At 33.4% G+C, this 19,100-nt stretch overlaps 1 protein-coding gene across 14 annotated transcripts in view; it reads left to right on the top strand.

The window, feature by feature from the left end:
* TANC2 (tetratricopeptide repeat, ankyrin repeat and coiled-coil containing 2) overlaps positions 1 to 19,100 on the top strand; it is a 341,035-nt gene that overhangs the window by 152,494 nt on the left and 169,441 nt on the right. For 8 of the 14 annotated variants that reach the window (XM_074320171.1, XM_074320173.1, XM_074320170.1 and 5 more), the window contains one exon: positions 4,616 to 4,798. In XM_074320171.1, coding sequence (XP_074176272.1) covers positions 4,616 to 4,798 — 183 coding nt within the window. Of the gene's footprint in view, positions 1 to 4,615; positions 4,799 to 16,795; positions 17,347 to 19,100 lie in introns of those variants that run through there. The other 6 variants (XM_074320174.1, XM_074320179.1, XM_019732927.2 and 3 more) reach the window with 2 other exon arrangements.

Genomic DNA, 19,100 nt, shown 5'->3' on the forward strand with positions numbered 1-19,100 from the left:
AGTTTGCAAATCATAAATGTACATACAGTCAGCATATTATCACAAAGTGCTTTAGGACTTTTTAAGTCAGGTTTATTGAAGTTTATATACAGTAAAATTTGCCCCTCTTAAGTATATAGTACCATGAATTTTTACAAACATAGATGGTCAGGTAATTACCAGTAAAACCAAGTATAGTTTATTTTCATCATCATATAAAGTTCCATCATACCCTTTTGTAGTCGGTCCCTTTTCCCCCAACTCCAATCCTTGTCAACTGTTACTATAATATTTTTTAGAATATTCTATAAATGAAACCATATAGTCTGTAGTCTTTTGATTCTGGCTCTTTATGCTTTAATGCTCTTGAGGTTCATTCTTTTTTTTAATTTCTTTTTGCATATGTCAGTAGTTTATTTTATTGCCAACTAATATTCAATTGTATGGACAGAGAGTGCCAAAAAACATATACAAATTTTAAGAAAGGGAAACTGTATTAAAATTATAATACTCTATATATACTGATAATAAAAGATGAATACAGTCACATTTGACTTCTGCAATTACAAGAGGTGCTCAAAGTGGTTACCATCAGCATCCAGACACTTCTAATTTCAGCGAACTACTGCTTGAGCAACGTTGACCAAAGTGTCCACTTGTATACATGTTTTTAGCACTCCTGGTATATCCCACAATTTGTTTACCCATTCACAGTTGATGGACTTTTGGGTAGTTTTCAGTTTTGGGAGATTATGAATAAGTTTACTCTTTGAATGGGGGGGAGCAATGTGTCTTCATTTTGGGGGGGTAAATGTCTAAGTATTGGATTGCTGAGTCATATGGTAAGTTTATATTTAAAATGTCAAACTGTTTCCCAAAGTTGTACATATTGTTTGGTATTTCATCAGCAATATGTAAGTGTTCTAGTTCATCATCCTTCCTAGCACTTGGTTTTGTTAGCTTAATTTTAGCCATTTCACTAGGTGTGTAGTGACATCTTCTAATTTGTAGTTCCCTGATGATTAGTGACGTTGAGCATCTCTTCACGTGCTTATCTGACATACATATCTCTTACTTTGTGTAGTGTCTGTTCAAATCTTTAGCCTATTTTTTAAATTGGGATAGTTTCTTGTTATTAAATTAAGAGAGTTCTTATATTCTAAATAACAGTTCTTAATCAGATAAGTAGTTTACAAATATGTCTCTCAGTTGGTACTGGTTTTTCATTTTGTAACAGTATGTTTTAAAGAGTTAGAATTTTAAATTTTTGTGAATTCCAGCTTATCAGTTTTTCTTATATGGGTCATCTTTTTTGGGTCCATTGTAAAAAAAATTTTGCCTGACACAAAGTCACACAGATTTTTCTCCTATGTTTTCTTCTAGAAGTTTTGTGATTTTAGGCTTTACGTTAAGGTCTGTGATCCATTTCAATTTGATTGTCATATGTGGTGAAGGAATAGGTTGATGTTTTTCAGGTGGGTATATAATTGTTCCAAATCTGTTTGTTGTAAAGATTATCTTTTTGACATTGAGTTGCCCTTGCACCTTTGTCAAAATTTGATTGGCTATATTTATGTGGGTCTTTTTCTGGACTCTCTAGTCTGTTCCATTGATTGGGTGTCCATTCTTTTGCCAATCCGTATACTCTTTGGATTACTGTCTTTTACATTTAGTCTTGAAATTAAGTACTGTGAGACTCCAGACTTTTTCTTTGTTCAAAATTGTTTTGTCTGTCCTAAGTTCCTTTGTCTTTATATACAAATTTTAAAATCGGTTTGTTGATTTCTACCAAAAAAAACTGCCTACTGGGTTTACATTGGGATTGTTTCAAACCCGTAGATTGAGGAGAATTAACATCATGATAAGGAATCTTCAGACCCACAAACTCAGTATATCTCTCCTTTTAGGTCTTTAATTTCTTTTATCATGTTTTATAGTTTTCAGTTTACAAATATTATGCTATTGTACAGATTTTGTTAGATTTATTTCTAATTATTTCGTGTTTTTAATAGCACTAGTTTAATAATACTGGTTTTTCACATTTTTATTTTCCAAGTGGTCATTGCTAATATATAGAAAGACACTTTATTCTTGCATATTGACTCTAACCTTTGAGTTAGCCTAACTCACTTATTTTTTTCTAGAAGCTTTTTTTTTTTTTTTTTTTGGTAGATTCCTTAGAATTTTCTTCATAGGCCATCATGCTGTCTTTTTACACTTCTATTGGCCTGTTTCCTGCCTAATGGATGGACTTGTTATGAGACTATTACCAAGTAACAGAGTGGTTGGTATAAGCCTTGATTTAAAAGGACACTTGGAATGATTTAGGTGAAACCCCTTTGTTTCAGAAATATGTAAGAGCTCTTTGACTTTAGGGGCTAGTTTATCACCATGCTGTGTTTTGTTTTATTTTTCTGTGTACTTTAAAAAAAATAAAAATTGTACTGAATTATAACATGTAAACTGAAAAATTTGCAAGTCAGATGTATAGTTCAGTGAATTATCGTGCTGGTGGTTTTTGATTTATAAGTGTTATTTGTGGTTATTTATATAACATGAAAAATTAGAAGGCAGTTCTTTAGGTATTGCCTTAGGCTAAGGAATTTTTTATTAACTTAAACTTTAATATTAATAATCATCTATTAAATGTAAGACTAGTGATGTCTGAAATTTTTATTGAATCATAATTGCTCCTAACATTCCTTTTATGTGCATATACTTGATATCTCTGTCCTTTCTTAGTTCAACTTTTGAATATCTAATCACCAGGTGTCCAGCATAAGTGAATTTTTTTCTGCCAAATTAGCAGTTTATTTTATTCTGCCGTATCTCTATCACATTATTTCAGTAACTTTTATTTGGTTGATCAAAGCAGGAAGCATGTTAGGGAGAAAAAAGATAGAAAATAAAGATTGAGTAATTTGGATTACCAGTAAATATTATCTGATATGCTTGGTAAATTGGATTCCCAATTTTTCACTTACTTCCTGTTACAAAATTATACATTCATTCCTTTTGCTATGCAACTTTTCAGTAGTTCCCACTAAAGGGTGCCAGCTGGAATGTCTTAGTGTGCTCCTCTGATTTTACTTGGCCTTCTGCATTCCTGTGATCTACCAGGAAAAGAGTACTCCCCATGTATTCACTGCCTCTTTGGTGACTAGGCTCAATATCAATGACACTTCAGAATAGTTCCGAAGCTGATAGTCCAGCTTAGATCAGCCTGCAGACATCATGAGCGTAAAGGTAATGTTGTAGACTACTGAGATTTGAGGTTGCTCTTTACCCGAGAAAGATTGACTAATACAGTCAAATTCTGTGAACGCTTCCCAGTACTTTCCTTTAGTTGAAACATATATTTTTAGTTTTTTCTCTTAGTGTCAATGAGTTCAAGCACAATTTATGGGACAGAGAAGATGGAGGAAAATATTTTTAAGCAGAAAAGTAAACTAGGCCATCCAGACTGGACTAATTGCAGTATTATTCCTTAAGGAGTATTATTGGATTCTAAAATTATCAGCTAAGTTTTAACATTGTAACACTTCAAGTGAAAAGAGGCGCTTCACTAAATCAAATGCATTCTTCTAGATATATTGCTTTTAAAAACTCTAATGCTGATTTTGCTCAATAAAAGGATTAATCAGTGAATTATACTAATGGCATGCCTCTTTGTTTATAAACTTGTAAAATAATATAATTCCACATAAATCAGTCTCAAGTTTATTCATGAAAGCCCAAAGATTAGAAATCTTTATGAGAGAAAGAAACTTGAAAAATAGGTCTAGGGTATACAATATTCATCTGATCACAATACCAGAGAGAGGAAAAAGAACAGTTGGAAGAGAAGGATTTGTCAGCATAGTAAACGAAAGCATCCAGAGTCTAAGGAGAAGGTAAAATTTCCTGGTAAAATTTCTAAAATCCAAGGATTAAGTAGTAATCTAGATTTCTACCAACAGAAGTTTTGGGAAAAGATAATAGTGGTCTGGACTATGGTAGTGGTAGGCGAAATGGAGAAAACGTGCAGATGTGAAATTTATTTTAGGTTGGTAATCTGCAGAACTGCTAATGCGTTTGTTGCAAAGGGATGTGTCGGGAAGAAATTAATAAAGATTGCGACTAGGCTTCTGGTTTGAATAAATATGTATGGTATATATCAACATAAAATTGTTTTAACGTTCACCATTTTAAACATTCTAAAGTGTACAATTCAGTGGCTTTTAGTACATTTACAATGTTGTGCATCCATCACCCCAAAAGGAAACCCTGTACCCTCAAGCAGTCTCTCCCCGTTCCTCCCTCCTTGTAGTTCCTGGCAACTACTAGTTTACTTTGCATTTACCTGTTCTGGACATTTCCTATAAATGGAATCTTACAACATGTGACCTTTGGGTCTGGTGTCTTTCACTTAGCATGATGTTTTCAAGATTTATCATGAAAACTATCTTTGTAGCATGAAGCAGACCATAATTCTTTTTATTGCTAAATAATATTCCATTGTATAGATATACCACATTTTGTTTATGTATTCACCAGTTAATGACATTGTTTCCACTTTTTGGCTATTAAGATAAGTTTTAATAGAGAAGGAAGAATCTTTTCTCACCAGCTCTTTTATTTCATCCTCTTCTAACAGGTGGCATCTCCACAGAAAGCGACTGTGCTTTTGAGCCAGACTACGCCGTCCCACCACTTCCAGTGAGTGAAGGTATGCAGCACATTCGGATTATGGAGGGCATGTCTCGCTCTCTTCCATCCTCCCCCTTACTCACACATCAGTCTATCAGTGTTCGGCTCCAACCTGTGAAGAAGTTAACTGGTAAGGACTTTACCTAAATTTAGTATGTTTAACAGGAAACCTAACAGTATGACACTTTAGGTCGTTATCAGATATGTTTATGTGCATCTTTAGATTTTTCCGTTTTGGCCTTCCTAATGTCACAGACTCTTGGAGCGCCTACTGATTTTAATTTAGGGAAGGGAATTAGAATAGTACTCAGTTTGACAGATTGATATATTTATTTGCTAAATGATCCATCTGTTGTGGACATATTTTTCTAGGCTTTCCAGAAATTTCAAGTTTTGCCAGAATACACTGTTGTTCTGATTCTATTTATCAGCTTGCTCACGTCAGATTAACAGATGGAGATATTATAATTTTAGGATAATAAGAGCTTCATAGTTCAGCAAAGGTGCATCAGTCATATTTTTGCTTGAAATCCTGATTTGTGTATTTCATATCTATTTTTAAAAGATGATTTAGATATTTTCCTCTCCATTGTACATTCCTCAAACTTCTTAGGATAACTTACTATCATTCATAAATTGTGGATTGCACTGCCTTTAATATGATCTCAGAATATGTATTACCCATTCAGATCAAGTTGTTAGGTGTGAAACTGTGTCTTTAGTAAATGAACTTATTCTTTTATGCTTTTTCAGGGAAGAAATTTTAGTATGTTGAATGATACTATTGTGTGAAAATATGGGTCACTTTGTTAGATTTCTTTTAACATTATCAATCTATACCCTATGTCAGTAAGTTGACTCGTATTGATGGGTTGTGAGTGCATGGAGGCAAAAAATTAAGTAATTCCCAAAGGCTATATTGACCACTTCCTATGTGTCTAGCATTGAGCTAGACAGTGGGAAGGTTTGATTGTCATATGACAATTTTAAAGAAAATAAGAGAAGAGAGGGGAAAATGGAATTTTTACTCTTCCATCTATTTCAAATGAAACTTTTACAATGTTTATAATTTTCATTAAAATAATAGTACTTCTTTATTCTGTACTTTCAAAAAGCATAAGTCATGCCTCTTATATTGCTTATTTTTTTAGGCATCTTCAAGTAACTGAGTGAAAATCTACTTTGATTCTTGGGTCATTAGATAAAAATCAGTAAAATAGCTTAGTAACATTTTATTGAAATACTTATTTGCTTCTGGTATCTAAAAATAGAATAAATTTTATGTGATTGGGCTTGAATAAAATTTTATTGCTTAGAAGTCTTCCCTTTTTCTTGCAGTTTAAGGTATTATTGATTACTGAAAATAACGCATAACCAAATCTGATGGCTATCAAGTGGTGTGCCTCATTTTACCACACTCTTTGTAAGAAATAGCAAGAAAAGTTCATTTTCCTTGTAGAGGTTAGCTGGATTGCCTGAAGTTTTGGAGATACCATGTTTCCACGAAAATAAAACCTAACCTAACTGGAAAATAAGCCCTAGCATGATTTTTCAGGATGACATCCCCAGAACATAAGCCCTAATGCGTCTTTCGAAGCAAACCTTAATGTAAGACTTGGTCTTATTTTCAGGGAAACACGGTACCACTTTTCTATCCCATTTGCCTGCCCAGTTTGATCTTCAACTTAAATAGGGAACCTTTATTAAAAGATAAATATGTTTAGTAACAAAGTCAATAACACATCAGACACCACAGAGGTGATACAGGGAAGCAGTAATAAGAGGTATACTTGGTTAATTACATGTATGAACTGTTCAGTTTTAACTTTACAGTGTTTGAAGTATATGTATCCTGTCAAATAGTTTTGTTGAAGAGACTGTCGAGGGCCTAAGAATTTAGAAATTGAGAATGCATTTTTAAATTTCTGAATGAAAGAAATCTGTGTTCTGAAAGAGGATGTTGTGAAAATTTTTCTGTGGCCTATTTTCTGCCAATTGAAGCAGATAAGAATTTTCTGATTTAACATGGAATGAAATTACTTTGAAAGTTAAAGTAAAAAATCTTAGATAGTTTACAAGTTATCTTTCCTTTCCTCATTATATTTTGTTATGAATAAATAAAAAGAAAGTTAAATGGAGAAAGGTTAGCTGACCATAAGGAAATATCTTCCAGAGAGTGGTTCTTAACAAAATGCATTAATTTAATCTGGCCATTAGTGCTACACTTAACTAATTTAGCTATTCCCATGCATTTAAACCTCCAAGTGCCTATATTCCTTGCATTCATATTACCAGCCAACTAAATAAGTAGAGCTAGAGTAGTCATTCTGTTTTCTTTCTGACATTCTAATATTTTGTCCGTTGTCTCTGCTATAGTCAAGGTAGTTTGCTTTGTTATTCTTCTGTGCTTTTTACTTCATTGTTCAACAGATAATTTGTTTAGGGCCTACAGTATGTCAGGCACTGCTCTAGACACAATTAAAAGAGTAGTGGAAAAGACAATTATTTTAAGGCCCCTGACTTCAAGGTATTTATAGTCTAGTTAGGAGAGAGACTGATAATAAATGTATAACCAATAAATAAATACTTCTATTTTAGAGAGTGACCAGTACTATGAAGGTAATAAAGTAGGAAATGGGATAGAGACTGGGGTGGAGGTAGGATTTCTTTCTATGGAATGGTCAAAGAGAGTCAGAGGTGATATTTGGACTAAAGTGTCAATAACGAAAAGAAGCCATCCGTGGGAAGATCTGGGATCAGAGCCTTCCAGGCAGAGGGAACACCCAGTACAAAAGTCCGGAAGCAGAAAGCAGCATTGGCATGTTCAAGGCATTGAAAGAAAGCAAGTGTGGCTTCAGCAGAATAAGTCAGAGGGGAGGGTTCTAGAAAATAGTTGAAGAGGTAGGCATACACCAGTTTTTAGGGTCCTGGTAAGGAGCCTGCTCTGTAGGATTAGGCTGAAATGGGAAGTAATATGATCTGATTTACCTTTTGATTAGATCTTGTTGGCAAGTATACAGAGAATGGACTATGAGGGACTAGTGTGTCCTGTGTTTGTTAACCTTGTACAAGTTTTCCTGATCTTTAAATAGATCTTTAACCTCTAACAAGTTAAAAAGTGGTGGAAAAAACAATCTTTTTTTGTTTGTTTTATCTTGTAAAATATGTAATGAAGGTTAACTTTTTTCTATCATTATAATAACCTTTGTACTCTTTAGCATATTTATTTTAGTCCTTCACACAGGTATATATGAAGACCCATTTGCAGAAATAGGTTCATTCCATTTCCAAATACTTTGACTTATTTTCGGTCTTCAGTGAATGAGAATGGGGAAGGGCCTGCTCAAGAACGAAGACATATAATTTGGAGCTTGAAAACTAATTTTTAAATAAATAAATATATTTTAAAATTAACATACATATATGCACATATTTAAATAAATGTATTTTAAATAAATAGATATATACACAATATTTAAATAAATATATATTTTTAAAATAAATATGTATATATATGCACACATACACACATATACATACATACCTCACTCTATTCAATATAAAACATGTTAATGCAGTGAAAGTGGTTACAAGAGAAGCAGGCTCTGTGGTCGTACACCTTCAGTTTGTAATCCAGCTCTGAGAAAGTCACTTCACTACTGTGTGGTTCTGTTTTTTTATCTGTAAAATGGGGATAAAAATACATCCTACCTCACGAGTAGTCACGCCTACCTATTGATGATAATCTCATTGTTTAATGCTTGTTTAAAACTGTTTGGCAAATATTAAGTCCTCAGAATGTGTTAGCTGTTATTGTTAATAAAATTTGTTCAAATTTGGTGTGAAGTTATTAAAATTATTTTTAACATCAGATACCAATTTGAAACTTTAAAACTTTACATGTTTTAAAGTCAGACTTTTTAATGAGTGATAGTAATAATGATTATAATTCTTATTTGAATGCCTACTGTAACATACACATATTAGCTCATGTATTCTTCACCCGTGTCTCCATATTACAGATGAGTAAATTAAGTCTTAGAGAGGTAAAATGTCTTGCCCAGAATAATGTAACTAGGAAACTATCAGAGCCAAGGTTAATACCCAGGCCCTTAAACTCCAAATGTGTCCAATTTGTCCAAAATTGAGGATTAGAGAAGTTAGCTAACTCATCCAAGGCTTCTGATATATCAACTAAAACCTTTTAATTCCAAGTAGTAGAAGATACAGCTAAATGGTTCAAGCAATAAAGGGAAATTAGAAGTCGTAGAGGTTGGGCAAGCCTCAAGGTCAACTTGGCTTAGTTGGACATTGCTGTGCATTAAGGAAGACGTAGAAGAGAGTGTAAAGACAACATACCGTCACCCCAGTTATTTGTGGGAATGGGATTGCCACAGTTCTCTAGATTCTTATTCACTGCTCTTTCCAAGATGTTTTTGTCCATAATATCATAAAGCCCTTCAGCATACTTCTTAAAATATAGATAATTAGGAATGCCAATAGTTCATCCATTCAACACTTACTGAATTTATACTGTTTGGCTATTATGTGCACTGTAAGTTTTGTAAAAGTTACATTTCGAGTATTCACACTATTGGTAGGGGTATAACTTGGTGCAATAATGTACATAATCCTTGACACACACAGTGATTTTGTTGCCGAGAGTTTATTTTATAAATAAATTTGAACAAGTTTGAAATATATGTGTATATATAAAGAGGGGTGCCAAAAAAAAGTATGCACATTTTAAGAAAGGAAAAAACTATTAAAATTGTAATACTCAATATATAATGATAACAAAAGATGAGTACAAGTCACGTTTGACTTCTGCAATTTCAAGAGGTGCTCGAAGTGGTTACCATCAGCATCCAGACACTTCTGATTATGGCGAACTGCTGCTTGAGCAACATTGAACAAAGTCTCCATTTGTGTACATTTTTTTGGGGGGAGCACCCCGGTATATAGTATTGTTTATATAGTAAAAATGAAAATCTATTTATCAGTAATAGTAATCCCTTTGTATTTTAAAATAATGTACACATACAAACACACATGCATACATTTGGTAGTGGTGTGGAGATACAGTAACTTTAACTCAAAAGTGGGAGAAGGATAATTAATTTTGTTGTCTACCTTTGTATAGTGTTTGTATTTTTTACCACATTAAAATCCAAAATCTCATGAGGCAATATAACAAAATAGACCCTGACTGCCATTTCTTTATTGTGTAAACTTGTGCAAATTTGCTATAAATCTCTGCATTTTAGTTTCCTTGTTTCTAAAATGAGGGTAATAATAATATATACCTTATAAGATTATTAAGAGAAGTGGATGAGTTGGTACGTATAAGCTCATAAGAGTGTCTGACACAGAGTAAGTAGTCAATAAGTGTTAGTTGCAATTATAATTTTAGAAGGGATTTGTGTGACTTTTAGCTGTGTCAAATGTGAGTTCTGAGCCTTTGGAAAATGACCTTTCAGTATTTTTTTTTAACTGCCTTAAGTATCTCCCTCTACTTTTCTGAGTAACCTTCAAATGCTGATGTCACATGTATTATTATCTAGTCTTTAGGAAGAAAGTTTTGGTACTTTTCTGAGGAGTAACCTTCAAATGCTGATGTCCCATGGATTATTATCTAGTCTTTGGGAAAAAAGTTTTGGCCTGATTTAAGAAATATTTACCAATAGATTGGAATGACCATGTGGAAGCCAATTTAGATAGTAAATTAGTCACAATAACCAATCTAATCATGCTGCAGCCTAGTTATTTTAGATGCTAGCTATAGCCAAAATATTATTTTCATCATGGATAAAATGGAATAATTGCCTTGTTTCTGAGACATCCTAGGAAAATCATGTAAAGCTATTTTGACATTTAAAAAAAGCCTATACATTATGTTAGTCTACATAGTCTGATATATTTTAGTGTACTTATGGTATGTTCCTCACATAAGAATAATTATCTTGTAATTTTTGGAAACAGTAGAATTCATGATATACTTTAGTGAATATTATTAGAAAAAAATACACAGGATCGCTGTGAAGATTAAATAAGATTTTTCAAACATGGAACCTAGCATGTAATAAATACTGGATGAATGTTACTTTCCATCTCATTTTATCTTGCATAAAATGGAAACATAGTCTTGAGAAAATTATTGAAAAACTACTTTGAAAATATAAAGATCCTAGAGACTGTCAGTCCACATAGTCTGGTTTATTTCAGTGTGCTCATGATATTGTAGTATGAGTAAATATCTTGCATTTTTAGAAAAAATATTAGAATTCAAGATGTATTAGAGTGAATTTTATTAAATAAAAACACATAGTAAACGTGTGGTAGTCTAAGCTCCCATCAGTCCTAAGTCAGATATTTCCATTTTACTTTCCGTAAGGATAAAGTATCTTACAATTTTTTTTTAAGGCTAAACGAGCAAATGTATATGAAGACTTTTCAGCTCTTTGGAATAATAGTACTAATTAAACTAGATCTGGACCTCATTCCTGTACTGTTTCTAAGATTATGCTGTGGTAAACTCCAAGGTTGACTCACTGGTAGGAGGGGCTCCAAGCTGGCCCTGCAGTCTTCCAAACCAAAAGTAGAGAACATTATAATATTTAATTCAATTTAGATAATTTCAGTTATCATGAGTCAATAGTGTTAAAGAAAACTAGAGCCAGACTGTAATTAAAGTGGTAAAAGAGGGATTTTACTCAGGAACTATTAGGGAAAAAGAGACCTCAGTATAGAACTGGTCTCAATTCTGAATATAGTAAAGACAGCTAAGGATTTATCGCCACGGGGACAGGTGGGGAGGGCAGCAGTGGATGGAAAATTACTAAGAAGAGATATCAAGGGTAGGGGGATTGTTGCTAAACGAATTGAACAGAATTCTTGCTGAAGGAAGGCCAGGCAATCAGATATCAAGAAGTCTCGCTAAACTGACTTAGCAGGATTGTTGCTACAGCTAGGCTAGCTGCAGAGGATAAGGCCCAAGGATGAAGCATAATGGAAAAGAGGGCTAGAAGGGGCCTGACAAATGTCAACATATATCATCAAATAAAGAATCCTTTCGTGATGTTTACACACACTGGATTTAGATAGTGCCATACTGGTCAAGAGTCCAGGCTTTCCGGTAGGTGAAAGAACCATGTTAAAATTTCACACTCATCCGTTTGTAAGCCATGTGTCTGAACAGATTAACTCTTTTTGACCTTTTGTTCTTTATATGTAAGGAAGAATATAGGGCTGAGAGGAATACAGAAATGTTTGTAGAGAGTCTCCGTATGTGCCTAGCACTTACTATATCAAACATATCATTTCACAGTTAATTTCTTTTTAAATATCATTATCCTTACCACCATTAAGCTCTATAATATTTAATACTATACCCTGGATATGATCTCAACATTTAAAAACTAAAAGAAAATACACATTTACTTGTCATAAAATTACATAGGCTAACATATTTTGCTTTAGATGAAATTATGTCACCTTACTGTGATCAACTCATTTATTTGAAACCCCAGTTAATAATTATTTCTTTGTTTAATAAATAAAATTTTTGATAGATAAAATCTTTCAAATTGAAAATCTATATGGGGAAAATAATAAAACGAATCCTAACAGGTGAAAAAGTTAGCAATCACTTGGTTAATAATCTCTGATATTCTGTGGGGGAAGAAGAAATTTTTATCTACCCTTCTAGGTTCATTTGGCTGGTCTAATTAAATCTACATGAGACAGGTAAACAAGAGAAAATAACCAGATTTAATTACATACTTATGTATGGGAACCCCACATATATGAGTCAGAGATCCCACATACATGAGAGGTTTAGAGACAGAAAGGTAAAATGGGGTATATATGGCATCCTGAGCCTGAGGTAAGAGTTTTGGAGCTTCAGAGGGGAGGAAGATCATTCACAGGGCGATAAGAGCAGATGTTCAGTAATTAGAAGTTTGTCCTGCCCTATAGATAGGTCATAAAAAGCTATTTCTGGTAGTAACTCATTATGGGCAAGGCCCCCAATTTAGATTCTTCTAGGTAGTTAAGGGAGGGGCAGAAGTTTCTTCTGAACCCACAGGGTCTCAGTTGCCTTCCACTTAAAATAATCCACATGCCAAAGTGGCACATTTTTGGGAGGCCTGTTCTGGACCCCTAATCCCTTTTAGCTAGTATGTGGTGGTTCTAAGAGTCAGGTATTACTTTTAAACATGGTAAATACCATGAAGGTTACATAAAAAAATCCTTCTTTGTCCTTGCTTCCTCTTTGACCTTTCCCGGAAAACTCACCATGATTTTTATGCCACAGTTCCTAGAAAGTTTATTTTTAGACCCTGTCTACCCTACTTGCTTATCTGCCCACCTGCTATGGAATGTGAGCAGTTCACAGTGTGTCAGATGTTGAATGTAAAGACTAAATATTGGTCATCAGAAATACTTCTCACTCACAAAGCATCATGAAAGGCAAATAAGTAAGTATCCATGATTCAGAAGAAATCCTCTGAGTGACTCTCTAAACAGGAAGTAAATTACAGTATGGGATTATATAATGCTTAGCACTGAATATATATTCTTGTTACGATAATAGAACTTATTATAATGTAAAACCGTATTTTTTCCTCTCTATAGAAAATTATGTGCCCAAATTAATTGACATATTCAGCCCATAAAAGTAATAAATATGTGGCATGACAAATACTCCCTCGCTGGTGAACATTTTAAACACCAGAGGGCAGAGTGTTCCAAAGGACATTTTTATTTTAAACACATCATTTCATTGTCATTAATTCTTTCATGTCATTGGCTGCATTTGAAAAAGGAAAAGAAATAGGGCCATTTTGGAATCATCTCAGCATATGAATGACCTCTCTCGTTTAGACAACGTAATGAGTAGTGTTCTGGTATGTACCGGAGTTGGTTGGTTAGCCATGTTTTCCCTCCTTTTCAATGAAAGTGTATAATTCTGGCTTCTGAAAGTGATTATTTTACAAAATTAAGTTCTATATACATCTGTATCATTTAGTGAACTTCATAAATTCAGATTCGTTTAATGATTTAAGTGAGAGAAGGGAGATTTGATGTGTACATTTTGTAGCTCAAATGCCCTTTTATGTTAGCAATACAGACATTCTTGAAGCACCACTTGCCAGCTAAATGATCTTTTTCAAATGTTGAGATTATAAATTAGAGGTGGCGTCACACATTTGGGGAAATTTTATTCAGGGGTTAGGTGGTAAAGTCAACATGTCAAGTAAAAACTATATGTAATGAAAGTTATCCTCAGAAATCCCTTAAATATCATTCATTAAACAGAAATACTACTTCTCAGTTTGTCCAACCCTCCCAGTTTATCCTAGTCTTTTATTGACCACAAGATGAATTCCTATTTAAGAATATATTTTTTTTTCTCTTCTCTATTAGTCATTATTGTTGCAAATTGAAGTCCTGATTTGGAGCAGTAACAATTCCTAGGAAAGGAAAAATCCCACATTAGAAATCTGGCCAAAGCTTGAATTGACACTTTCTTACTTCTGTGAGAACAGTGATTTCATATATTCACTTCCTCCTTAGTATTACCCTACCTTTAAGCATTGTAGAGGTTAGCACTGATAATTACTCCTTAGAGAAAGCTTATAAAGGGGAAAGATTGGAAAAAGAATGAAAATAAAAATAATATAAAACTCTTAAGTTTTAGAATGCTTTACCTAAGTTAATCGTAAGTCAGTTAAAATTTAGTGGCCATGGGAATACGTTAGCCCCTTAAATCTCTCTCTTCCCACATCTTAAGTTCAACCCAACTTTTCAAAAACAAAAACAAAACAAAACCTATATACTTTGTATTTTAAAGTACCTTAGCCATGTGTCATCCCAGTCAGCTTGTATAGAGCGTAAGCAGCAGGAAAATGTAAGCCAGTGAAAAAAAATGTCCAAGTTTGTATTTTGTACAAAATTCTTCTAGAATCCATCTAATGCATGGATCATCTGAACTTGACCTGGAAAAGAGGTGAACTTGCCCTCTTTTTTTTAAGGGATTGAGTTACTGGTATTCTGAAAGTCACAACTAAAGAGAATTTCCCTCAGAAATAACCACTGGAGCAAGACAATATTTGATTTAAAAAGTTTACTAGATAGAAGAGATTACACTATCAAGGAAATAGAGAACTGAGTTGTGCTGTCCATGGAATTATCGTATCTAACATAAATGCTTATTTTTAGGTTTGCCCGACAGTTTTCTAGTTAGATGAAATAAAAAGATCATTTGAAACAAATTTCACACTTTGCATGGCTTTAGAAATTGCTTATACTTCTTTGTCTCCTAGTTTTCATTTTTTAGACATTTATAAGTCATGGTGAAGTAGAATTACTTTTACATGATTGTGTTAAATAGGTCTTTAACACTAGTCCGTAGCATCTGTTTACTACAATTCGAACATGAAGTAGCTCCTTGCAACAAATACGTGCAGTGTGATGAGTCCAAATATTCAATCAAACATAAAAAGTAGCTTGAAAAAATATTTACTCTTTCCAGCCATGTTTCATCTGTTGAGTTATGTTGAAATTCATTTCCCCTTTTAATCTTTGCTATTTTTGCTTATGTAGGTATTTTTAAATAACATAAAATTTTAGAAATTCAAGCCTTTACATTATTTTATTTTATTTCCACAATTGCCTTAGAAAGTAGAAAATATGTTATTACCCATAGTTTACTGATGATGAATTTGAGGGTTGGAATTAAGTGATTTACCTAGGGTTATATCTAGTAAGCAAGTGAGCCATTATTACAAATACAATCAGAAGACTAGTTGAGTGCATATTCTTCCTATGACATTGCAGTCCTTTTTATTCACATTTATAGAGGTTATCATGTATGGAGATTAATATATCATAAACCTATGACTAACAAATACATAATTATGCCAGAATTATTATTATAGTGATAGTGCTATCCCATAAGAGAACAATGTGATAAATTTACCTAATTGTTTTGCTTTACTTTGTATCGGAGTATTGTATTAAACACGTGGTTAGAGGAAAGAAACATACATTGATATGATACTGGACACTTTTCATGTAGAACTGTGCTGTCTAAATAGATAAATAGCACCAGTGGTATTCATCATGCTTCAGAAGCCTATTGAAAAATTTTTTTCTGTACAAGACAGTTCAGAGTCATGTCTAGGATACTGCAGAGAGAGTACCACTACCACTGCTAAATCCATGCATTGACACTTTCCCTAGCTTTCTTTTCTCCCATGATTCTTTTTTGAAGGTATCCTGCTGTCCACTGGAAGGGATGGTACTCTTCTAGATTCCTGGGAGGTTAGGAGAAACTATGACAATGTCAGAAAGGTTCTCCAAGCCCAGTGGGGAAGGGCCTCCAGAAGCTTAGGATGGAAAGGTAACTCTGGATCACCAGTGAATAACACAAGGTATGAGTATTGATCATGAGTGAAGGCTATGCGCATTTTCAGGGAAGTTACTGTCTTCAACCTGTCTGCATCTAGAAGGAATACAAGAGGTATTCTCTTTGAAGTGGACACCATTGCTACTATATTAGTCAATCATTGATGGTTCTGCATGCAGTTTTGGTATCTGATGCTACCATCTGAATGAAAGGCATTTAATCAGGTGTTTAATATCTCTAAGTATTTAAAAATAAATTTTTTGCTATCTTACATTCTAGACAGTTCCTTACTTATCACTGTCTAATTTTACCATTTAACCCAATAAATTATGACAATAATGCAGGCACATAATAGCTTGCTAAAGTATTATTAATCTTTTTAGTTACCTTAGTATGCAGGGTTTTTGTTAGTGACTACTCAGTTACCGTATTTTGCAATCTGTGTTCATTCACACAGCTCTGACTTAGGAATTTGGAAGAGAAAAATCTGGGGAGGAATCAGTAAGAGAGAAGTTTATAGCTTTAAGGCATGAGGAGCTTACAGTTTTTTAATATAAATCGCTCCCAGAATCCTCGTCACAGCTCCTTATATGGTGCTGCTTCCCCCACCCCTTCTCGGTTGCTATGACAACAGCAGCACTGCACCATTCATCAGCTCTGGACCTGGGCTGCATTGCTAGCCTTCCGTGTAACTCCTGAATATTAAGAACATCCGTGAATCATTCACTATGTTAACGCTGCGCCATTGGAAACCTCAGAACCAGTTCTTCCAGCAATTTGCTCTAACAGAAGGGTAAACTAAACTGCGCCACAGAGAAAAATTATATAAAAATATTTCTTTTCCTGAGGGATTCATACAGTCTATATTTGCTGCAGTATTCTGAAAGGATAAATAAGCTTATCTCAGGCAATCTAAGGAAAAGAACTCGTCCATGTAATCTGACTTGAAATCATTAGCTGTTCAAAACAAATACCACATTGCATCTCTGGAGACAAAACGAAGCAGGTGATGTTGTTAGGGGTTCTAAGCTCCTTTGGGAGCATCACGTGTGCTTTGGGACCATAATCAGCATTTGCTGTAAGAAGTATCACCTGTAACGTACAGTAAGTTCTGGGCAGTGTGAAGAGACCGCTGAAGAAGATAAAGTGTGGATCATCACTGATGTGTCAGATCTGATAACAACAGGATCAGTGAGTAAGAAGCCTTTCAGGTTTTCAGGAGAAAATACTATATAATATTGACTGATGTGGAAGAAAAACTAAAGCCTGTGAGTATGATGAGTAGAGTATTTGTGTGTTACATGGATTTCTGAGCTATAAGGCCTACTTTGAGCTTTGTAGAAAAAGAAATGAAACCTAAGAGAATTTGACAGTTTTCAGGGAAGCCATTAAAGAATGTCTTTAGGCACATTTATTTAATTTTTAATTGTGTATTCTTTTACTTTATATGTGTGTGTGTGTGTATATATATATATATACATATATGTATGAATCTTTTAAAATAGTTTCATGTTTTTAAAAATATTTCAATGTGAAGAAAGCTGTCAACTCAGTTTTTTAATATAAATGTGAAGGTCAGATTGCTTTTTTTGTTAGACTGTGATTCCAGAATAGATTTCTGCTTCCTACTGCAATATCCTTATAAGTAAAGTACATTTAAAAAAAAAAAATTGTATGGAAACCTAGAATTTTGTAAGCATGCTTTTTTAATACATCACATCTTTATTTCATTAACTGGAGTCCTTACAAGTGAGTGTTCTTGCATAATTTTAATAGATTTTTTTAACTTGACATTATTTGCTAGTTATGTTGATTTATATTGTGTTTTCCCAGTTGAGAAAGATAAATTAGAAATCCTTTCTTGTATTTTTAGATCATTTAGTAATTATCAATTTAAGATAAACAATTTGTAGAATTTTCTCAAAAGACTTGTGTCCATTTTCTGGCTTTTAATTTCTCTTTTTCAGTTCTGCAGCTAACCATGGTAACTTAGAAATGTACTAAAAGTAGGAACTTAGTTTTTCAAAATTAGAATATTGGACTGATCTTCAGCCACCTCACAAAAGAAAAAGGCATTTCATCTGGGCTCATTCTTTCAGTTATTTATCTTACTGAATTGTCCTTACATGCATTTTTTTCAGAGAAGATATACTTTCGGGGCATAACTGGTTCCTTTAATTTACAAAATTGGGGAGGAGATTTTGTTATCATTGCATTTTGACTTATATTCCTTCTGTTCTTGAGATTTTTGCTTATTGATGTATACATGTGACTTTGCCCAATATCTGAAGTACTAATCACTTATACTTTCCATTATCTGCTATTAATGAAAAGATTTTACTTTTATTTGAAAGCATGTAATAGATTAAATAAATTGAACATTCACATTTTAACCATTGCCATGCAAGAAAATATGAATTTTAAAATTTATGTGTATTTATAACTGTCCATTGTAAGTTAACACTTTTTTATGAGTAGTCTATCCTCACAAATATATACATACAAATGATTTTGTTTTCCATTACCTCTGAAACCATAATTCTTATTAAAGGTAACAAAGATAGGTTTGAGCACTTTTAAATAAAGGTTATATTTTTAATAATAGATTTATTCATTTTAAAGTAATCGTCCTTGGAGCACATCCTGTGATATTTTTTATTTTGGGGGTCTTGACCAATGGATATATTCCTGAAAGGTTGTATATAAACATATTTGTTTGTTTGTAATTTGTCTAATTTAAAATCCACTAATGAAGATCCCCATTTTGAGAGATTCTGCAGTAAGTTTATTTGGTGAATCTGTATATCAAATACTGTACTAGGTTTTCTTAAGGGAAGAACCATCTGGTTTATTTCCACATGTAAAGATTCAAATTGCAGATTTAACTGGTAGTGTTCTGTGAACCAAGTAAGCTTCATGTTTTGGACTTATAATTTAACCCCTCAATTTCAAAATACTTCGACATCTTCAGATTTACTCTCTGAAATCCTTGGAAGTCTTTTCAATATTATTCATATAATAG

Source organism: Rhinolophus sinicus, linkage group LG15, assembly GCF_036562045.2.
Source record: "Rhinolophus sinicus isolate RSC01 linkage group LG15, ASM3656204v1, whole genome shotgun sequence".
NCBI classification, from domain to species: Eukaryota; Metazoa; Chordata; class Mammalia; order Chiroptera; family Rhinolophidae; genus Rhinolophus; species Rhinolophus sinicus.